The 15,383-nt window shown below is 37.1% G+C and overlaps 1 protein-coding gene across 1 annotated transcript; it reads left to right on the top strand.

The window, feature by feature from the left end:
- Nucleotides 1-3,370: 3,370 nt before the first annotated feature.
- LOC121528756 (hyaluronan-binding protein 2-like) lies at nucleotides 3,371-14,770 on the top strand. Its single transcript, XM_041816334.1, has 13 exons — nucleotides 3,371-3,516; nucleotides 3,630-3,642; nucleotides 6,499-6,585; nucleotides 6,682-6,792; nucleotides 8,097-8,216; nucleotides 8,740-8,856; nucleotides 8,994-9,165; nucleotides 12,399-12,490; nucleotides 12,590-12,830; nucleotides 12,914-13,056; nucleotides 13,395-13,535; nucleotides 14,253-14,398; nucleotides 14,529-14,770. The coding sequence occupies exons 1-13, from the start codon at nucleotides 3,451-3,453 to the stop codon at nucleotides 14,682-14,684; spliced, it is 1,605 nt and encodes a 534-aa protein (XP_041672268.1). The 5' UTR covers nucleotides 3,371-3,450; the 3' UTR covers nucleotides 14,685-14,770.
- Nucleotides 14,771-15,383: the final 613 nt, after the last annotated feature.

Here is a 15,383-nt window from a genome sequence, read left to right as displayed (position 1 = left end):
CTGGTAAATATTAAAAGAATAATACAGGGGGCTGCACCACAGGCTCTACCTATTTCTTTCTCCATTATGCTCTATTCAGGTAGCATGACGTGATTACGGGACAGCCTGCCATTGGCTGATGGACCTTCACAAAGATATGACAGCATTCAAGCTAGCAGTGATAAATGATTGTAATTGGATCAAACCAGATAAACAGGCGTTCAGTATCAGGTTTACTGGTGTAGATTTAATCATGAAAGTCCCCAAAAGTCACACGAGTTCCAGGCTCGCTGAAAATGCTGCTGCAAGGGATACAAAGGGCATCAATGGTGTTAATGGTAAGGCACAATGGCTAGCTTCAAGAGGAAACGCACATAAGAGGCAGTGTGAGGTGTTTTTGTTAACAACCTTTATTCCAAGACGAAGACCAGATGAGGACGTGCTAAAAATGGATTACTGATAACAAAAATCCTGATGAAAAGTCAGACTACTTTTTGTTATTGTCACAAAGATGAGATGAAACTAAAATGTATGTACCGGACTGACAGACATTCAGATTCAGTGATATTTCTCCACTGTGAGTCTAAGCTGCTTACTGTTAAAACACACAGAGGTGAGAGAGCAGTGTTAAAATAAATGTGTTTTCATGTTTGAGGGCCAGAGAATGAAGCAGAATCCAGTCTCTCCTTGGCAAGAGTAAACATAGAATCACCATGACAGAGAGACTGTCGTAATGGTACAGTTAAGTTTGGTTTAGTTTTTCATCAGTCGTAAATATTTTTGGTAATTGGGCTCATCTAAGATATATTATATGGACAAAAATATTTGGCCACATCTGTTAATTATTGAATTCAGGTGTTTCAATCAGACCTGTTGCCTCAGATGTGTAAAATTAAGCACCTCGCTATGCAGTCTCCATTTGCAAACATTTGTGATACAAAATGTGTCCTTCTGAAGAGCTCAGTCACTTCATGCGTGGTACTCAACTGGTCAACTGTAACTGTAACGTTCTGCTGATTCCATACCTGCAGAGTTTCAGAACTTTCATTAGTGCATTAGTGCAAGCAGAAAAACTGTGTTGGGAGATTCATGGAATGGGTCCAAGCAGCTGCATGCAAACCATGGATCACAAAGTCCAATGCCATGCGTGGGATGGACTGGTGTAAAGCACACAGACACTGGACTATGGAGCAGTGGAAACGTGTTCTGTGGCGTGATCAAGCATCTTTGGCAGTCAGATGGGGGAGTCTGGCGGATGCCAAGAGAACATCATCTGACCTGACTGCATTGTGCCAACTGTGAAGTTTGAAGGAGGAGGGATAATAGTGGAGCTGTTTTTCAGGGTTTGACCCCTTATCTTCAGTGAAGGTCAATCTTAATGCTTAAGCATGCCAAGACATTTTGGTGAGGGCCCTTTTCTATTCTAACATGACTGTGCCCCAGGTGCACTAAGCAAGGACTATAAAGACATGGATTGGTGAGTTCTGTGTGGAAGAACTTGACTGGTCAGAGCCCTGATCTCAATCCCATAGAGCACCTTTGGGAGGAACTGGAATGGACATTGCGAGCCAGGCCAGTGCCATATAGACACTCTAGAGTGAAAACTCAACATGCTGCACCTTTCAGCCTGATTTAAATGAAATATGAAGTCAGACTTTGTTCACTGTACACCCTTAGTCAATACAAAATTAGATTTTATAAGAAACCGTGATCTAGTGAAGTAACACCACAAAAACAAAAAAAAGTTGAATCTCAAGAGACAGTCTTACACTTACTTCTGATGCTGTTTTTTCTATAATCTATCAAAAAAAAAAAAAAAAAGGCACTCACTGTCATGAGTTCAATTGCCTCAGTTGACCCTCTGGTCTGTGTGGGTTTACAAAGTTGCATAAAATCAAACCTGACCATTACGAAAGCTCTTGTTAGTAGATTAAAATATTTTCCATTATAAGCATATTTATGGGTGTTGTTGTAACAAAGGTTGCATTACTCATCATTTTCTAGCACGTTTCCAAAATAGACATACCAATGAAATGTCCCAACATAATATAAATGGTCATAATGTCAAATAAAAACATGTGAGGTTAATTAAGTGACTACATTTATTCACCCCCTTTAAAGTGACTGACCTAATTCAACAGAGGTCCATTCAAGTGGTGCTAGTAGTCTCATTCTAAGTGAAAAGGGGATCACCTGGGTACCAGTGTTAGGAGTAACGCATTACAGTAACTCTGTTAGTTTTTATGGTAACTAGAAGTGTAACGTGTTTCTTTTTAAATCATTACCGCCGTCACAATAATTGAGAATTTAACTCACACATTACTCGTTACTTTTACAGCCGACACTCGTTGATGAAGGTTAGAAAACATCCGGCTCGGCGGACGACGTGACAGGAACCTAAGCACATCAGCATCCTGTGACGGAGAACAGCCTCTGCAGAAACACACAAGCAAAAACAGGCCCTGAAGTGCGCACACACATCATGGCTAAACACTCGGGTGTGAGCTCTCTGTCTTGGAAATACAAGTATTACTTTTCCCTCCTTGGGATAAATGACGAAAAAGAACCGGGAAACTTGTCCACCACCAAGAACAGTTATTCCAATCTCACGAAGCACCGAGTTAGACACACGCATTCTCTGATTTCTCTGATACCGGTGCTAAATCAATACTTTTTATACAGCACCGGTGCCTAAACGGTGCCTGAATCAATACTTGTGTACCTGTGTTGACAGTCAGCGGGAGAATAAAAGCTGTCTGGGTATCATAAATGATTTGTAGAAATATTTTTGTAAGGTGCCAGTGGAACGTTGGATATGGAAAGGAGGCCGGTGTATCTTAACACATAAATCACACAAATTCCATAAAGTAATCTCTTGCCTTTCATTGGGTGGCAAAATAAAGTATCAATATCTGTGTCGTAATTTGGTCCAGTAGATATCCAATATATATTGTACCATGTCAGTGAGGATTTTTCCATACTCATCCTCTGACTACTCTGAAGGAGTTAAAAGCTTCAGCAGCTGAGATGGGAGAGACTATGCAAACAATGTTTGCCCACGTTCTTTACTAGTCAGAGCTTTATTGGAGAGTGGTAAAGAGAAAGTGGTAATGGTGGTTGTGGTGGTAGGGGTAGGGCATCTCTTTTTTTCATTAAAGACTTGCTTCACAAATAAGACAAGTGGCGACTAGCCTATGGAAACTTGAGCATAGTCAAGAGAGTTCTAAGGCAGCCTGCTTCCAGGGACTGTAATTATGCAGAAGGGAAAAACACTGTCATAAGACAAGGTTAAATAAATGAAACCACAATGTACACAAGATAGCAGTGTCCCAAAATACACAAACTCCCACATAACTGATACAGCTGGATAAAGATTGACAGCTGCGTGGGATATTCAGGTCTTTTTGGGAATAAAAGTCAATCACTGAATCTTCAGTCTGCCACACTGTGCTGACAGTCCCACACAGAATCATGCTGGCTGCAGGGGTCCTACTCATCAGTCTGTGTTTGCTCGGTGTTCACGGCAATGACGCAAATGTAAGTTTTTCAATACTTTTGATATTATATATTGTTAATAATTATTAAAATGAAAATATTAAATGTATGATGACAACTGACTTTTCTCCGCTGATTTGTTTTTGTCATTGCAGGAGGAAATCCAATGTAAGATTTGGTTTTACTCAGTTGATCTTTGTGGTGACAAGCTTCCTCTTCAGATTAGAATAAATTATTTTATTTTGGTGTTGAAGTGTGTTAGAGTCAGGCATGAGAGAGGAATCAAAAACACCTTTTTTTATATAATATCAAGAACAAAGACAAAATGTTGGTGAGAGAATCAAAATGTTGAATCAAAAATCAAAATGTTGAGACAAGTTTCAAGACTAAGTTGAATTACAATTCCGAAAATGAAGTCAAAGTTAAAGAATGAAAACTAAATATTATGTAAAGTTGAAATGCTCAGGAAACAAAGTGATTTCAAAAAAGAGTAGTAATATCAAGAAGAACATCAAAATGCTGAGATACTGATACTGAAATGTGTAAAATAAATTCAAAATGCAGAGAATGAAGAGGAAATGTTAGGGAAAAAGCTTAAATGTCCAGAATGAAAAGTTGGCATGCTGAGAAAGAAAAGAAGTTTAAAATAAAAAAGAGATGTTAAAAAATTTAAAATGTCAAGAATGAACTCTGAAGACAATTTTGAGAATGAGTAGAAACATGGAGGAAAAGCTTTATGAATCTAAATGTTGAGAAAAACATTTTAATGTTAAGAAAAAAGGTAAATTTTATAGAGCAAATGTTGAGCATAAAGTCTGTGAGCAAGGTTGAATTATTAAGGTCATAACATTGTAAATTAGCATGCAAGTGCTGAGAAGAAATTTTAAATTGTAAGATTAAAGTTGAAATGTTCAGAATAAAGTCAAAATGTAGAAATTAGAGTCAAAAATATTAAGAAATACGTGCGTGCAGATGGCTGAGTATTTAAGGTGCAACCCATGTATGGGGCTGGCTTGGGTTTGAACCCTACCTGTGGCCCTTTTTGCATGTCTCTTCCCTGTTTCCAAGTCTATCCACTGTCTTTCCTCTCTGGAATAAAGGCACCAAAAGGCCCAAAAATAAATCTGAAAAAAAAAATGCTGAGAGTTAAAAAATAAATGTGGGGAATAAAGTCAAAATGTTCAGAATCAAACAGAAATGTGGTCAACAAAGTAAAACATGTTGAGGCGAAATTATGAAAAAAAAAGTCAGAAGGTAATAATGAAGAACAAAAATTAGAGAATGAGAAACAAAAATGAGAACAACGTCAAATTATTGAGAAAAACAGTTAAATATTGAGAATAAAGTCAAAATTAAGTCAAAATATGAGAAAAAAGGCAACATTTTGAGAAAAAAGAAAAAGATTTGAGCCCAAATGTTAAAAACAGTAAAAATGTTGAGAATAAAACAAATGTGGACGTGTTAGGTCAAAATCACTTGAAAAAGAAGGAATGTGGGGAACTGGATAAACAAAAGAACCAGTAATGTCAAAACACAACTCAGAATTCTGAAAAAAATGCAAAATGTTGAGAATAAAGTCAAAGGTTTGAGTTAAACTGTTGAAAACAGTAAAAATGTTGAAAAAAAGTAAAAATGTCAAGAAAAGGTAACAATGTTGAGACTAACATCAAATTTTTAAGAACGAAGGCAAAATATTCAGTCAAAACTATGAGAAAAAAACTTAAAATTTTTAGAGTGAAACGTTGAGAAGAAAATCAAAATGTTGGGGATAAAATCTAAATGTTGAGAATAATTCAAATGTTCAGAATAAACTATAAATATGGAAAATAAATAAAACTGTCAAAATTATGAAAAAATGGCCAAAATATTGAGAGTAAAATAAAGATGTTGAGAATGAAATCAAAATGTTAAGAATAGTTTAAATATTTAATACAATGTTTAAATATTGATAATAAAATTTAAACACTGAGGAAAAAATAGCCAAATTATTTAGAGTAAAGTCAAAATGTTAAGATGAAAGTTTAAATGTTGAGAGTAAATATTAAATGCTGAGAATTAGGTAATCGTCTCAAGGAAAAGCTGAAATGTTAAGAACGATGAGGAAATGTTAAGAAGTAAAAGTAAAGAGAGGGACGAGCATTGCAAATTAGCTCTAGCTACAAATATTGTAGTGTGAGGCAATGATTTACTTACTCATACTCATCCCTATACAAATAAATATTAAATAAAACAAATAAATGTGAAGAATAAAGTCAGAATGTTAAGAATCAAGTTAAAACTTTGAGTAAATCTTTAAAGTAAAAAAAGAAATAAAGAACAAGAAGAACAGCCAAAAAAATTGAAAGATGGAAAATATTTTTCCATCACAACTGTTAAAAAAAGTTGAAATGATGACAGGAAAAAGTGGAATTTCTATTGCAACATTATTCTTAACTTTTCGAATTTTTCTTTTTTTTCAAGTTCTTGATAAAAATAATTTCCTCCTCTCATTTTTTTTCTTGCCGAGCTTTAGGATCAATATATGTTAGCAAAGTATTGCTTGAGCTGTTGAATTTCTTCAGATATTGAGATTTCCATTCCTCTATCATTCTTTCTACTAATTTAAATCTCTGTCAAAAATATATTTAACATTGTTTCACTTTAAAACTTCCTACTAATGTGCCATTATAACAAAGGCCTGCTTCTTTTTAGTAATTAGGTTCTTTTTTGGTTTTGTTTAGTTTTTCGAGACAGAAGTTTCTTTATTATGCTTCTTTCTAAAAAAAATATTGCTTTTTTATTATTTAATTACCTTCAAAGCCTTTCTTATCTCAGTCTGTACTTCATCTTAACAAGGTAACATTTCTGTGTGAACTTTCTATCACAATCCCTAACTGAATTTTCAAACTGAGTCTGACATTATTTCCTGTACACTGCTCCCCCTGTTATGACTTCTTCATTTACATATTTGTTAACTTTGAATAAGCCTATATGTATCTTCTACTTTTCAATTCCAGTATTTGAATATTTTTCTGTTCTCCACAGACACAGAGTTTGAATTCAACACCACCTCTTTTACCAGCCTCTTGTTCGATCTGGGTGATTGGTTAATGGACCTCCTGGATGATGACAGTTAGTGTCCTTGAAAGACACAATGATGACTGCATATTATCCTCATGTGTAACCTTTACATTTGTTTCCTGAAACCCTCTCTCCTCTCTTTTTTAGAAGTCTGTGATCCAAACCCTTGCTTGAATGGCGGCACTTGTCAAGTTGAATCTGATTTGAGTTTAACATGCACATGTCCTGAACCTTATGTTGGAAAGAAATGCCAAAATGGTACCATTTCTGTACTTAGCTTCATGATTGCTAACTGGACTGTCACATCTCTGTGTTTCATTTTGTCATATCTTCATGTACACACGTGGACAAAATTGTTGGTACCCTTCCGTTGAAGAAATACAAACCCACAATGGTAACTGAAATAACTTCAAACTGACAAAGGTCATAAGAAATACAAATTTACTGACAATCAACTAATGAAAATAGACAATGCTTTTGAATTGTGGTTCAACAGAATCATAAAAAAAAAAAAAACAACTAATGAAACTGGCCTGGACTAAAACGATGGTACCCTTAACTTAACAATTTGTTGCACAACCTTTTTAGCCAATCAGCAATAAAGCGATTTCTGTAACTCTCAGTGAGACCTCTGCACCCGTCCACAGCATTGATGTGTGGTGAGGTTTGTGGCTGGTGAGGCACTGACTGTTTTAGAGTCAGATTTAAAACAGTTATGTTTCATGTTGCAAATCAGCTTCGGTTCCCAATTCTAGAAGATGTTTCGCCTCTTCTCCAAAAGGCTTCTTCAGAAGAGAATATGGAACCAGTCCATCTTCCACCTGATCAGCGTTTGATAACCATGACCTGGATGACTGAGAACCTACGTTTGTCTTCTCCAGGCTGTATGTTTTAGCTCCTTCCTTAGATCAGGGCTCATAGAAAGCCACTTCAGAATAATCCAGTGATTTGTTCTTAGCCGTTCTTGGCTGTTTTTAGTTGTGTGTTTGGGTCATTATCCTGCTGGAGGATCCATGACCTGCAACTGAGACCAAGCTTTCTGACACTGGGCAGCCCACTTAGCTCCAGAATGCCTTAATAGTCTTGAGATTTCATTGTACCTTATTTTAGGGTTACCATCAATTTTGTCCAGGCCACTGTCATTAGTTAGTTTTTTTTTTAAATGATGCTGATGAACCATAATTCAAAAGCAATGTCTGATTTTTCGTAAGTTAATTTACATTTTTATTTACTTTTACTTTTGTCAGTTTCAAGTCAGTTTAGTGATCACTGCAGGTTTTTCTTTCTTTAACAGCAGGGTACCAACAGTGTTGTCCATGTTTGTATATGCACAATGTTTAAGGACACAAATCACTCATTTGCACAGACAAAAATCACTGAAAACAGCAAATTTTGTTGTCTTAAAAGTTCTGCGCTTAGCCAACTTTTGATATCAGCTGCAGAGCATTTGAAAATGGCAACAAAAAGGTTGCCCTTTGCAATTGAAAACATTGTTGTGCAAAGGTGGCCTGAGTTGAGTTAGTTTGAATAACCATGACTTTAAACTTGTTTCTTATATTTAGTGAGAAATACTTGTGAGAATGCAACATGTGGCCATGGGGACTGTGTCATCAACTTAAAGAAACCTCCCTTCTATAAGTGCAAGTGCAATCCTCCATACCAAGGTCCTCACTGCAGCTCATGTAAGTATACTGAACCCCAACTTTTATATAAGATGATCTTTTTTTAACTAAATGATAGTGTGCTTTCTGTTCATGCAAGAGGCGTTTCATAGATTTATGACACATACTTGCTCAATATTTAGATAATTTAACCTGAAATCAAAATGTAACAATTGAATTTGAAACAATTAAAGCATGAAAATAGTAAAACATACCAATGAATTTTAATGAGCCCATTAGCCCCTTTGGATGCCACCACTTTGATTTAGTTATTATAAGCACTGCAATCATGTCTGTAAAATAACTTGATTTATTATGATTACAACTATTACAACTACAACTATACAATATTAATGGGGTGTCATTGAAAATAATCCGCCTTAATGGTCTGCAAATATTCTGCAATGGAAAAAATCGGAAGAAAAAACAATTTTTGGGTGGCCCACATTCTACATGGGTCCCAGAATCCTTTGCTACAACCCCGCAATGATGAAGCGTACCTTTGAATTACTTGGGTTTGTTTGTTGTTTTTTGTCCATATCAGTGCCAGAGTCGCCCTGTGAACCCAATCCCTGTCAGAACGGAGGCTCCTGTATAGCAGAGAAGAGACGTTTTGGCTGTGCTTGTCCTTCTGGATATACTGGAAGATTCTGCCAATCAGGTAAAACTAGTAGTTAAAGCTACAGAAACACTTAAATCTAAAGTTTAGTTTGAGTTGATTCTAAGTTTGAAAATGTTGCATTTTAGTATTAAGAAATATATTCAGATTTTTTGTTCACTGAAAATCTTCTCTTCCAGCACCAACTGACTGTTATGAAGGGACAGGGAAGTCATACAAGGGTAATGTCAGCACCACTAATGATGGCCTGGACTGTCTGGACTGGAACTCCTACTTTGTTCTGTCACAAGGCAGGAATCCTTTCATGATGTTCGAAAGCTTTTCTGAAGAGGAAAACAACAACCACTGCAGGTAAAGTCAAGTAATATATTATTAACTATGAATTTGGTTCTTGCTTGTTAAACATGACATTTAAAAACATCTTGAGGGATTTTCTTCAAATGTTGCAGGCCGTTCATCTCTGACAGCCACTCTCACAGACCGTTCATGTAAGACACTTTTATCTCAGAACAGAAATGCAAGCTAGAACTTGAGAAATAAAATCTGATTAAACTTAGGTTTTAGGTAATGGTTTGGATACCAGAAGTTTAAAGTTAAAAACCTGACCTGAAAAACCTCATTACAATATTTTTAACAAATCCAAGTAAACAGTCTGCTTCCAGGAAAAAGCTCATCCTCCATGAAAACATTCTAACACAGCAAGCATGGCTAACGTAGTAAGCTAATGTTGCAAGGAATCTAACATAGCTAAAGCTAAGCACACAAAGTAGCTACGTATCTATGTTATCTATGTAGCTATGTTAACTTTAACTATGCTTGATGAAGCTCACATTGCTAATGCTAACGTAGCTATAGATAACTGAGCTAAATGGCAAAAATAGGTAGGTAGCCAAAATAGCTCATGTAGCTAAAGTTCAGCTCACAAAGCAGCTTTGTAAACTACATATCCATATTGTCCATGTAGCTACATAAGCTTTAGCTACATTTCCTAAAGCTGATCTTGCTAAAGATAACTTTGCTACTTTGGATTATGTAGTAATGTAAATTATGTAGCCAGCGTAGCTATGATAGTTTTTGCTGAAGCTCACGGAGCTAAAGCTAGTCACTGTTCATGTAAATACTTCGGATGTTTGTCTGTCCATAATTTGATCCCGGATTTTAACTTTTTTTTCTCTATTCTATGTATGAAAAGTGTCTTAGTCTGTGATCATTTCATGGTCGTTACTGCCAGACTTTGTTTATAAATAAAGTTGATTTAAAAAACACTAGAACTGGAAATACATTGCACTGGCAAATTATATCACTTTCATCCTTCGATATACAGCGTCTCAAATGAACGGTCTGTGAGAGTGGCTGTCAGAGATTAACAGTCAGCAGCTAGACTTTCTTGCCTGTGCTTGTGAATGCAATATCCCAAGAGAACTTTAAAAGATTTTCTTCAGTATTTGCACAAATATCTGATATCATTCACGGGTACACTGATTGGAGTTTAGGTGAAAGGGCAAGGTCGTGTGAGTCACTGACATCTCTTGCTTGTGAGCACAATATCTCAAAAATGCTTTGAGGGATTTTCTTCACACTTTGCACATGTCCACAGTCATTAATGGATGAACTGATTTGAAATTTGATGTCAAAGGTAAGAGGTCATGTCCAGTCCTGACTTCTAACACTTTTACAAACACACACATACCCCCGACACACAAACAAAACCCCCTGTACTGTGGTCATTAAAGCTGCAGGAAGTGATTTATTTTTAGTTTTGTTTGCCCACAAAAACAACACAACCTGTCAGGGTCTTGTTATTGAAGCCATCTAAAAAAATAACACACTTCTACAACGCCTCCATGCGCTGCATTCTGACTTGAGGAAAACCAGCAAGGGACATTGCTCCAGCCAATGAGGAGGCTAGTACTTGCAGTCAATCACAGCTCAGGACAGAGGGAGCATTCCTATTGGCTGCTGTAATAGGTGCGCTTGCACCTCAGCTCAGTGAGAAGTTGATACAATGGCAGAGTAACCAGCAGTGTTAGGTTCTATGTAGAATTGTAGAAGTGTTTTCTAACCTGTAATTGGGCCATTGATTTCAGTGGAAAAGTGGAGCAAAATCACTCCACGAGAGCTTTGCCACCCTCAGTATTTGATTAAGTGGACGTGCACATTTGCAAGGAGGTATGTGAGAAGAGGGGCAAAGCTACAGAGCTCAAACACGGAGAAGAAGAGAAAGGGAGGGGTAATAGAGTTGATTCTACATGGTTCTCATTGAATGTTACATACTCAAGCTTTAATAATGGCCCATAATCAAAAATCAAATGAAATCAGATTAGAGCTTTTTTTTTTTTGCTTATTTTGGGGAAGGCACTCAGGTACCTGTACAACCCAGGGGCAGCTTTTGTGTCTGTCTTTGTGCTTTTTAATTTGTCCGTTGCTCAGTTCTTCATGATCAGATTTCATATTGAGTACTGTTGCTATCATGAAGTGAGTTTATCTTGAGATTTTTGCCGCAATTTGGACTCTTATAAGCCAATTTACCTGGGGTCATCTTTATGGTGTCGCTGTCGACAGGATCACATACCGCAGAGAGGTACTTCTCTCTCTTTGTCTACTTGCAGTGAGTGACAATCTTAAACACACCCCTAGATCACTTTGCTTCAACTGTTTTCACACTTCAGAGAACAGATTATCTTCAAAATGTTCCCAAAGGAAGAGAGGGAGGAGAGGAGGCATTCAGCAAAGGCTAAGGAAAAAATGGCCTTCGTGATAGATGTAGGCTCCCCTCTGCTTCCCACTGTCCTAAGTTTAGTCCTTCTGCATCAAAATGGATGAGCTGGAGGCATACGCCAGGTATAAACGGGATTTTAAAGAGACTTGTCTGTTGGCCTTCACTGTGACATGGCTGGGAGACACGGATCATGACAAGGATCTTTATATCAATGGCTTTGTGTGTCCCATTCATATGGACTGTTCTCCTCTCATTACGAAAAGTCCACTGGAGGCGGGGTGTGTTTCTATCTCAACGGGATCCTTTTGTAACCAGCAGATCCTTCGTAAGGCTGAGTGTATTGTGGCTTCTCCTGATCATGTACTTCTGGGTGAATTTTCTCTGTTACCATCAGGACATCATTATGATTTACCTGTTTGTAAACTAACTGCCATTTAAAACCTTTTATTCCATGTGCAGTCAGATCATGAAATGCTTCTTTGGGTCTTAATTTTTTTTTATATCTCTTACAGTCTTTTACCCTTCAAGTCCCTTTTAATAGACTATTCGTAAAAGTTTATTTACTAATTTGTCAGCCCTATTTATTTTGGCATTCATTTTTAAGGTCTTATTATGTGTTTAAGCTTACACATATTGTTGCTGTCTTTGTTGCTGTTTTTTATGTACAATCTGCTCCCAACCTGCCCCTCAAGGGATTAATTAAGTTGTTGAATTTCATTAAATTGAATTGAATTGAAAAAGTGTTCATTGAGATTCTGGCTTTTCTTTGCTTCAATTGTTAAAATAAACTTAATTTTAATGAAATAATACACAATATTTTTGTCTTGGTAAGCAGGAAGTTTGTAGTAATTATTTTAAATTTCAGGAATCCAGATGGGGATAACAGACCTTGGTGTTATATCGAAAGAGATGGCGAACTGGACTGGGACTATTGTAAAGTCAAGAAATGCTCTGCAGGTGGGCCCTTACACACTATCACACAGTCATGCACACATAGTACATGTCATTGTTTCCAGCACATATGCACTGTGCTCAGTTTTTCCTGCTGTTCCTCAGATCCTACCCCTTCCCCGACTCCAGTCCAGCCAGTGCCAGACCCTTCCCCATTCTCCCAATGTGGCAGATTAAGCCCAAATCTCCTCAGCTCTATTGTTAAGGGCAGTGTGGCTTCCCGTGGTCATCATCCCTGGCAGGTTTCTCTGCAGAAAAGAACCAAAGGCTCCTCATTAGAGTTCAGACATTATTGTGGAGGGACCCTGATCTCATCCTGCTGGGTCCTCACTGCTGCGCACTGCATGTACGTACTAGATTTGTATGCCCTGTCTTAAGCAGGTTCCAGCTGAACTTGACTGTTTACTGGTATGTATGTTTTTATTTCAGTTCAGATCGGTTTGATTATCAGGTGATGTTAGGAGGACTGAAAATACACAAACATGAGAAATCGGAGCAGTTCATCCCAGTGATAGAGACCATTGTTCATGAGGACTACAGGAGTACTGGGCGTGCTCTTTACAATGACATAGGTTTGTCACATTCATTGAATACATGATCATCTTTTAACAAAGAAGAGACTGAAAAGTCAATAATATAAAATAGACTTAAATACAAGTTTGCTAACTGAGGTTTGTGTCTGCTAGTGTTTTTTGTGAACAGTGTAGACAAGATATAGAATATTGACATTATGGGACTAAAATAAATCCCACTGTTTTGTTTTGTTTTTTTTTATTGGGTGTCTTTTTTTTCTGATTAAGTAAATGGAATATAGTTCTGTGAGTTTGGGGCCAGTATGTAGAGAATGGTTTTCTTGGTTTTTGTTTCTGAACTACTAGGTGATTTTCTGTATTTCTTTATTTCCACACAGCTCTACTCAAACTCAACACAACAGAGGGCAACATGTGTGCTGAAGAAACCGACTTTGTGAGGACTGCATGTCTACCGGACCAGGTCTTCCCTGCCAAAAAAGAGTGTGTGATCTCTGGATGGGGAGACATTAAAGAAGGAGGTAATGAATTTTCTTATGTTAGAGTTCTCTTTAATGTAATGAAAACTGGCTATGATTTGTAGAATAAATTAAGCAATTTATGTCCATAAAGTTGTGTAACAGGGTGGTCTGAACCAGTGGTTCCTAACTGATCTAGTCTTAGGACCTACCAACAAACTGGGACCCAAAGTTTGAAAAAGAAATGTGACCACTCAAATTAATTTAATGCAAGTTTCATTTTGACCTTGGATGGAGCAGGACACAAGTAAATAGACAGACGGATCATTAAAAGAGCATCTTTAGAGAAGCCTGGAGAGGACACACATGCATACATTGTTTCACTCAATTTTCCTGTGATAGTGTGTTAAATTTGGTTAGTTGGTTAAATTTGGCATCCCTATGGAGCTCACGACTGCGAGGATGTGCCTGATAAAACAGATGGTTTTATCAGATAGATTTTGTCTTAATTCCACAAAATCAGATGCCAATTATAAATCTGTTGGGGATCAATCATTTGCCTGTTTTATTTATTCATTATTCAGACTGATTTGAACATGTTTATTAACCAACAGAGATGATGTAGTGGCAACCAACAGCTGTTTCTGTGCTAGCTTTGGTAGATGGATAAAATGTAGTCAGAATGAATTGTAATGTATGAGCTAGTTAACAATGTGATCAGACATGTTAAAAGAAGAAAAGCCCATGTTTCCCTAACTCGTGTTCTCTTTGACTTTTCAGACAGAAGAGGCAGCAAGGCTCTGTTGAAAGCTAAAGTGTTATTGATCAGAGAGAGTAAATGCAACCAGACACAAGTTTATGATGGTTTGCTGGACGACAGTATGTTCTGTGCCGGGAGTCTGCAGGGCGGCGTTGACTCCTGCCAGGTGTGTATGCTCATAAAAGGGAATTCATTTACAGTCACACTGGAAAGAGGAAAGGATGCATTTTTCCTTTCCTTTGTGGGCCGTTGCTGAAAATGGCAAAATACTGACTTGCTTTTAAAAAACTTTTCAGGGTGACTCGGGTGGACCTTTGACGTGTAAGCAGGATGGCACACACTACATCAGCGGTGTGGTGAGCTGGGGCCACGGCTGTGCTCGGAAGAACAAGCCTGGTGTCTACACCAACGTCTACAAATTTGTCGACTGGATCAGAAGCAAGATGAACTGAACAGAAATAAGAAACAACTTCAGCTTTGATTGCCTTGAAAGAAATCTGTTTATTTCATCATCAATAAAACCAAGCATTTACTACCAGCCCAGCTTTGAGTTATTAGTTCTCTCATAGCACGCATAACTCCTTTAGGCTTTCATTTCTTACTCACTAAGCCTTGCTAATTGTGCACTATATCTGCAAACATCATTAGAAAATTATGTTTTACTTCACTAAAACAATGGTGCTTGCATGTTGTCTAATGATGATAATAGAAAACCAATACCTGCGCCCAATCTCAGTTCCAGCTCCTTCTAAACACACTTACTGTATTATTCACAACAAACTGCAAACTTTCCATTGGATGTTCTCTCTCTTTTGAACTGAAACAACTTGAATTTTTGTTGGTATTTTCACATATAATTAAATATACCTCAAATTCAAGCTTATCAATAAAGTTTTCCTGAATGTCTTCCTTCTCAACACTCACACTGAAAGTCCTTTTAACTAACATGATGAATCTTGTTTTATTCAACTTACTTGACCCTCTTTGATCTCCTTTTTTACTTCATAATAAACCTAAATAAGATAAGATAAACTTTCATTGATCCCCCATTGGGGTAAATTTGGTTATTACAGCAGCTCAACAAGAGAGTGATAGTAATGAGCAATATTTAACAAAAGTAAGAAAAAACAAGTGCGCACGATACTTAATCA

This window comes from Cheilinus undulatus, linkage group 20, assembly GCF_018320785.1.
Source record: "Cheilinus undulatus linkage group 20, ASM1832078v1, whole genome shotgun sequence".
NCBI lineage: Eukaryota > Metazoa > Chordata > Actinopteri > Labriformes > Labridae > Cheilinus > Cheilinus undulatus.
The sequence above is the reverse complement of the archived record's forward strand: the minus strand, read 5'-3'. Positions and strand labels throughout refer to the sequence as shown.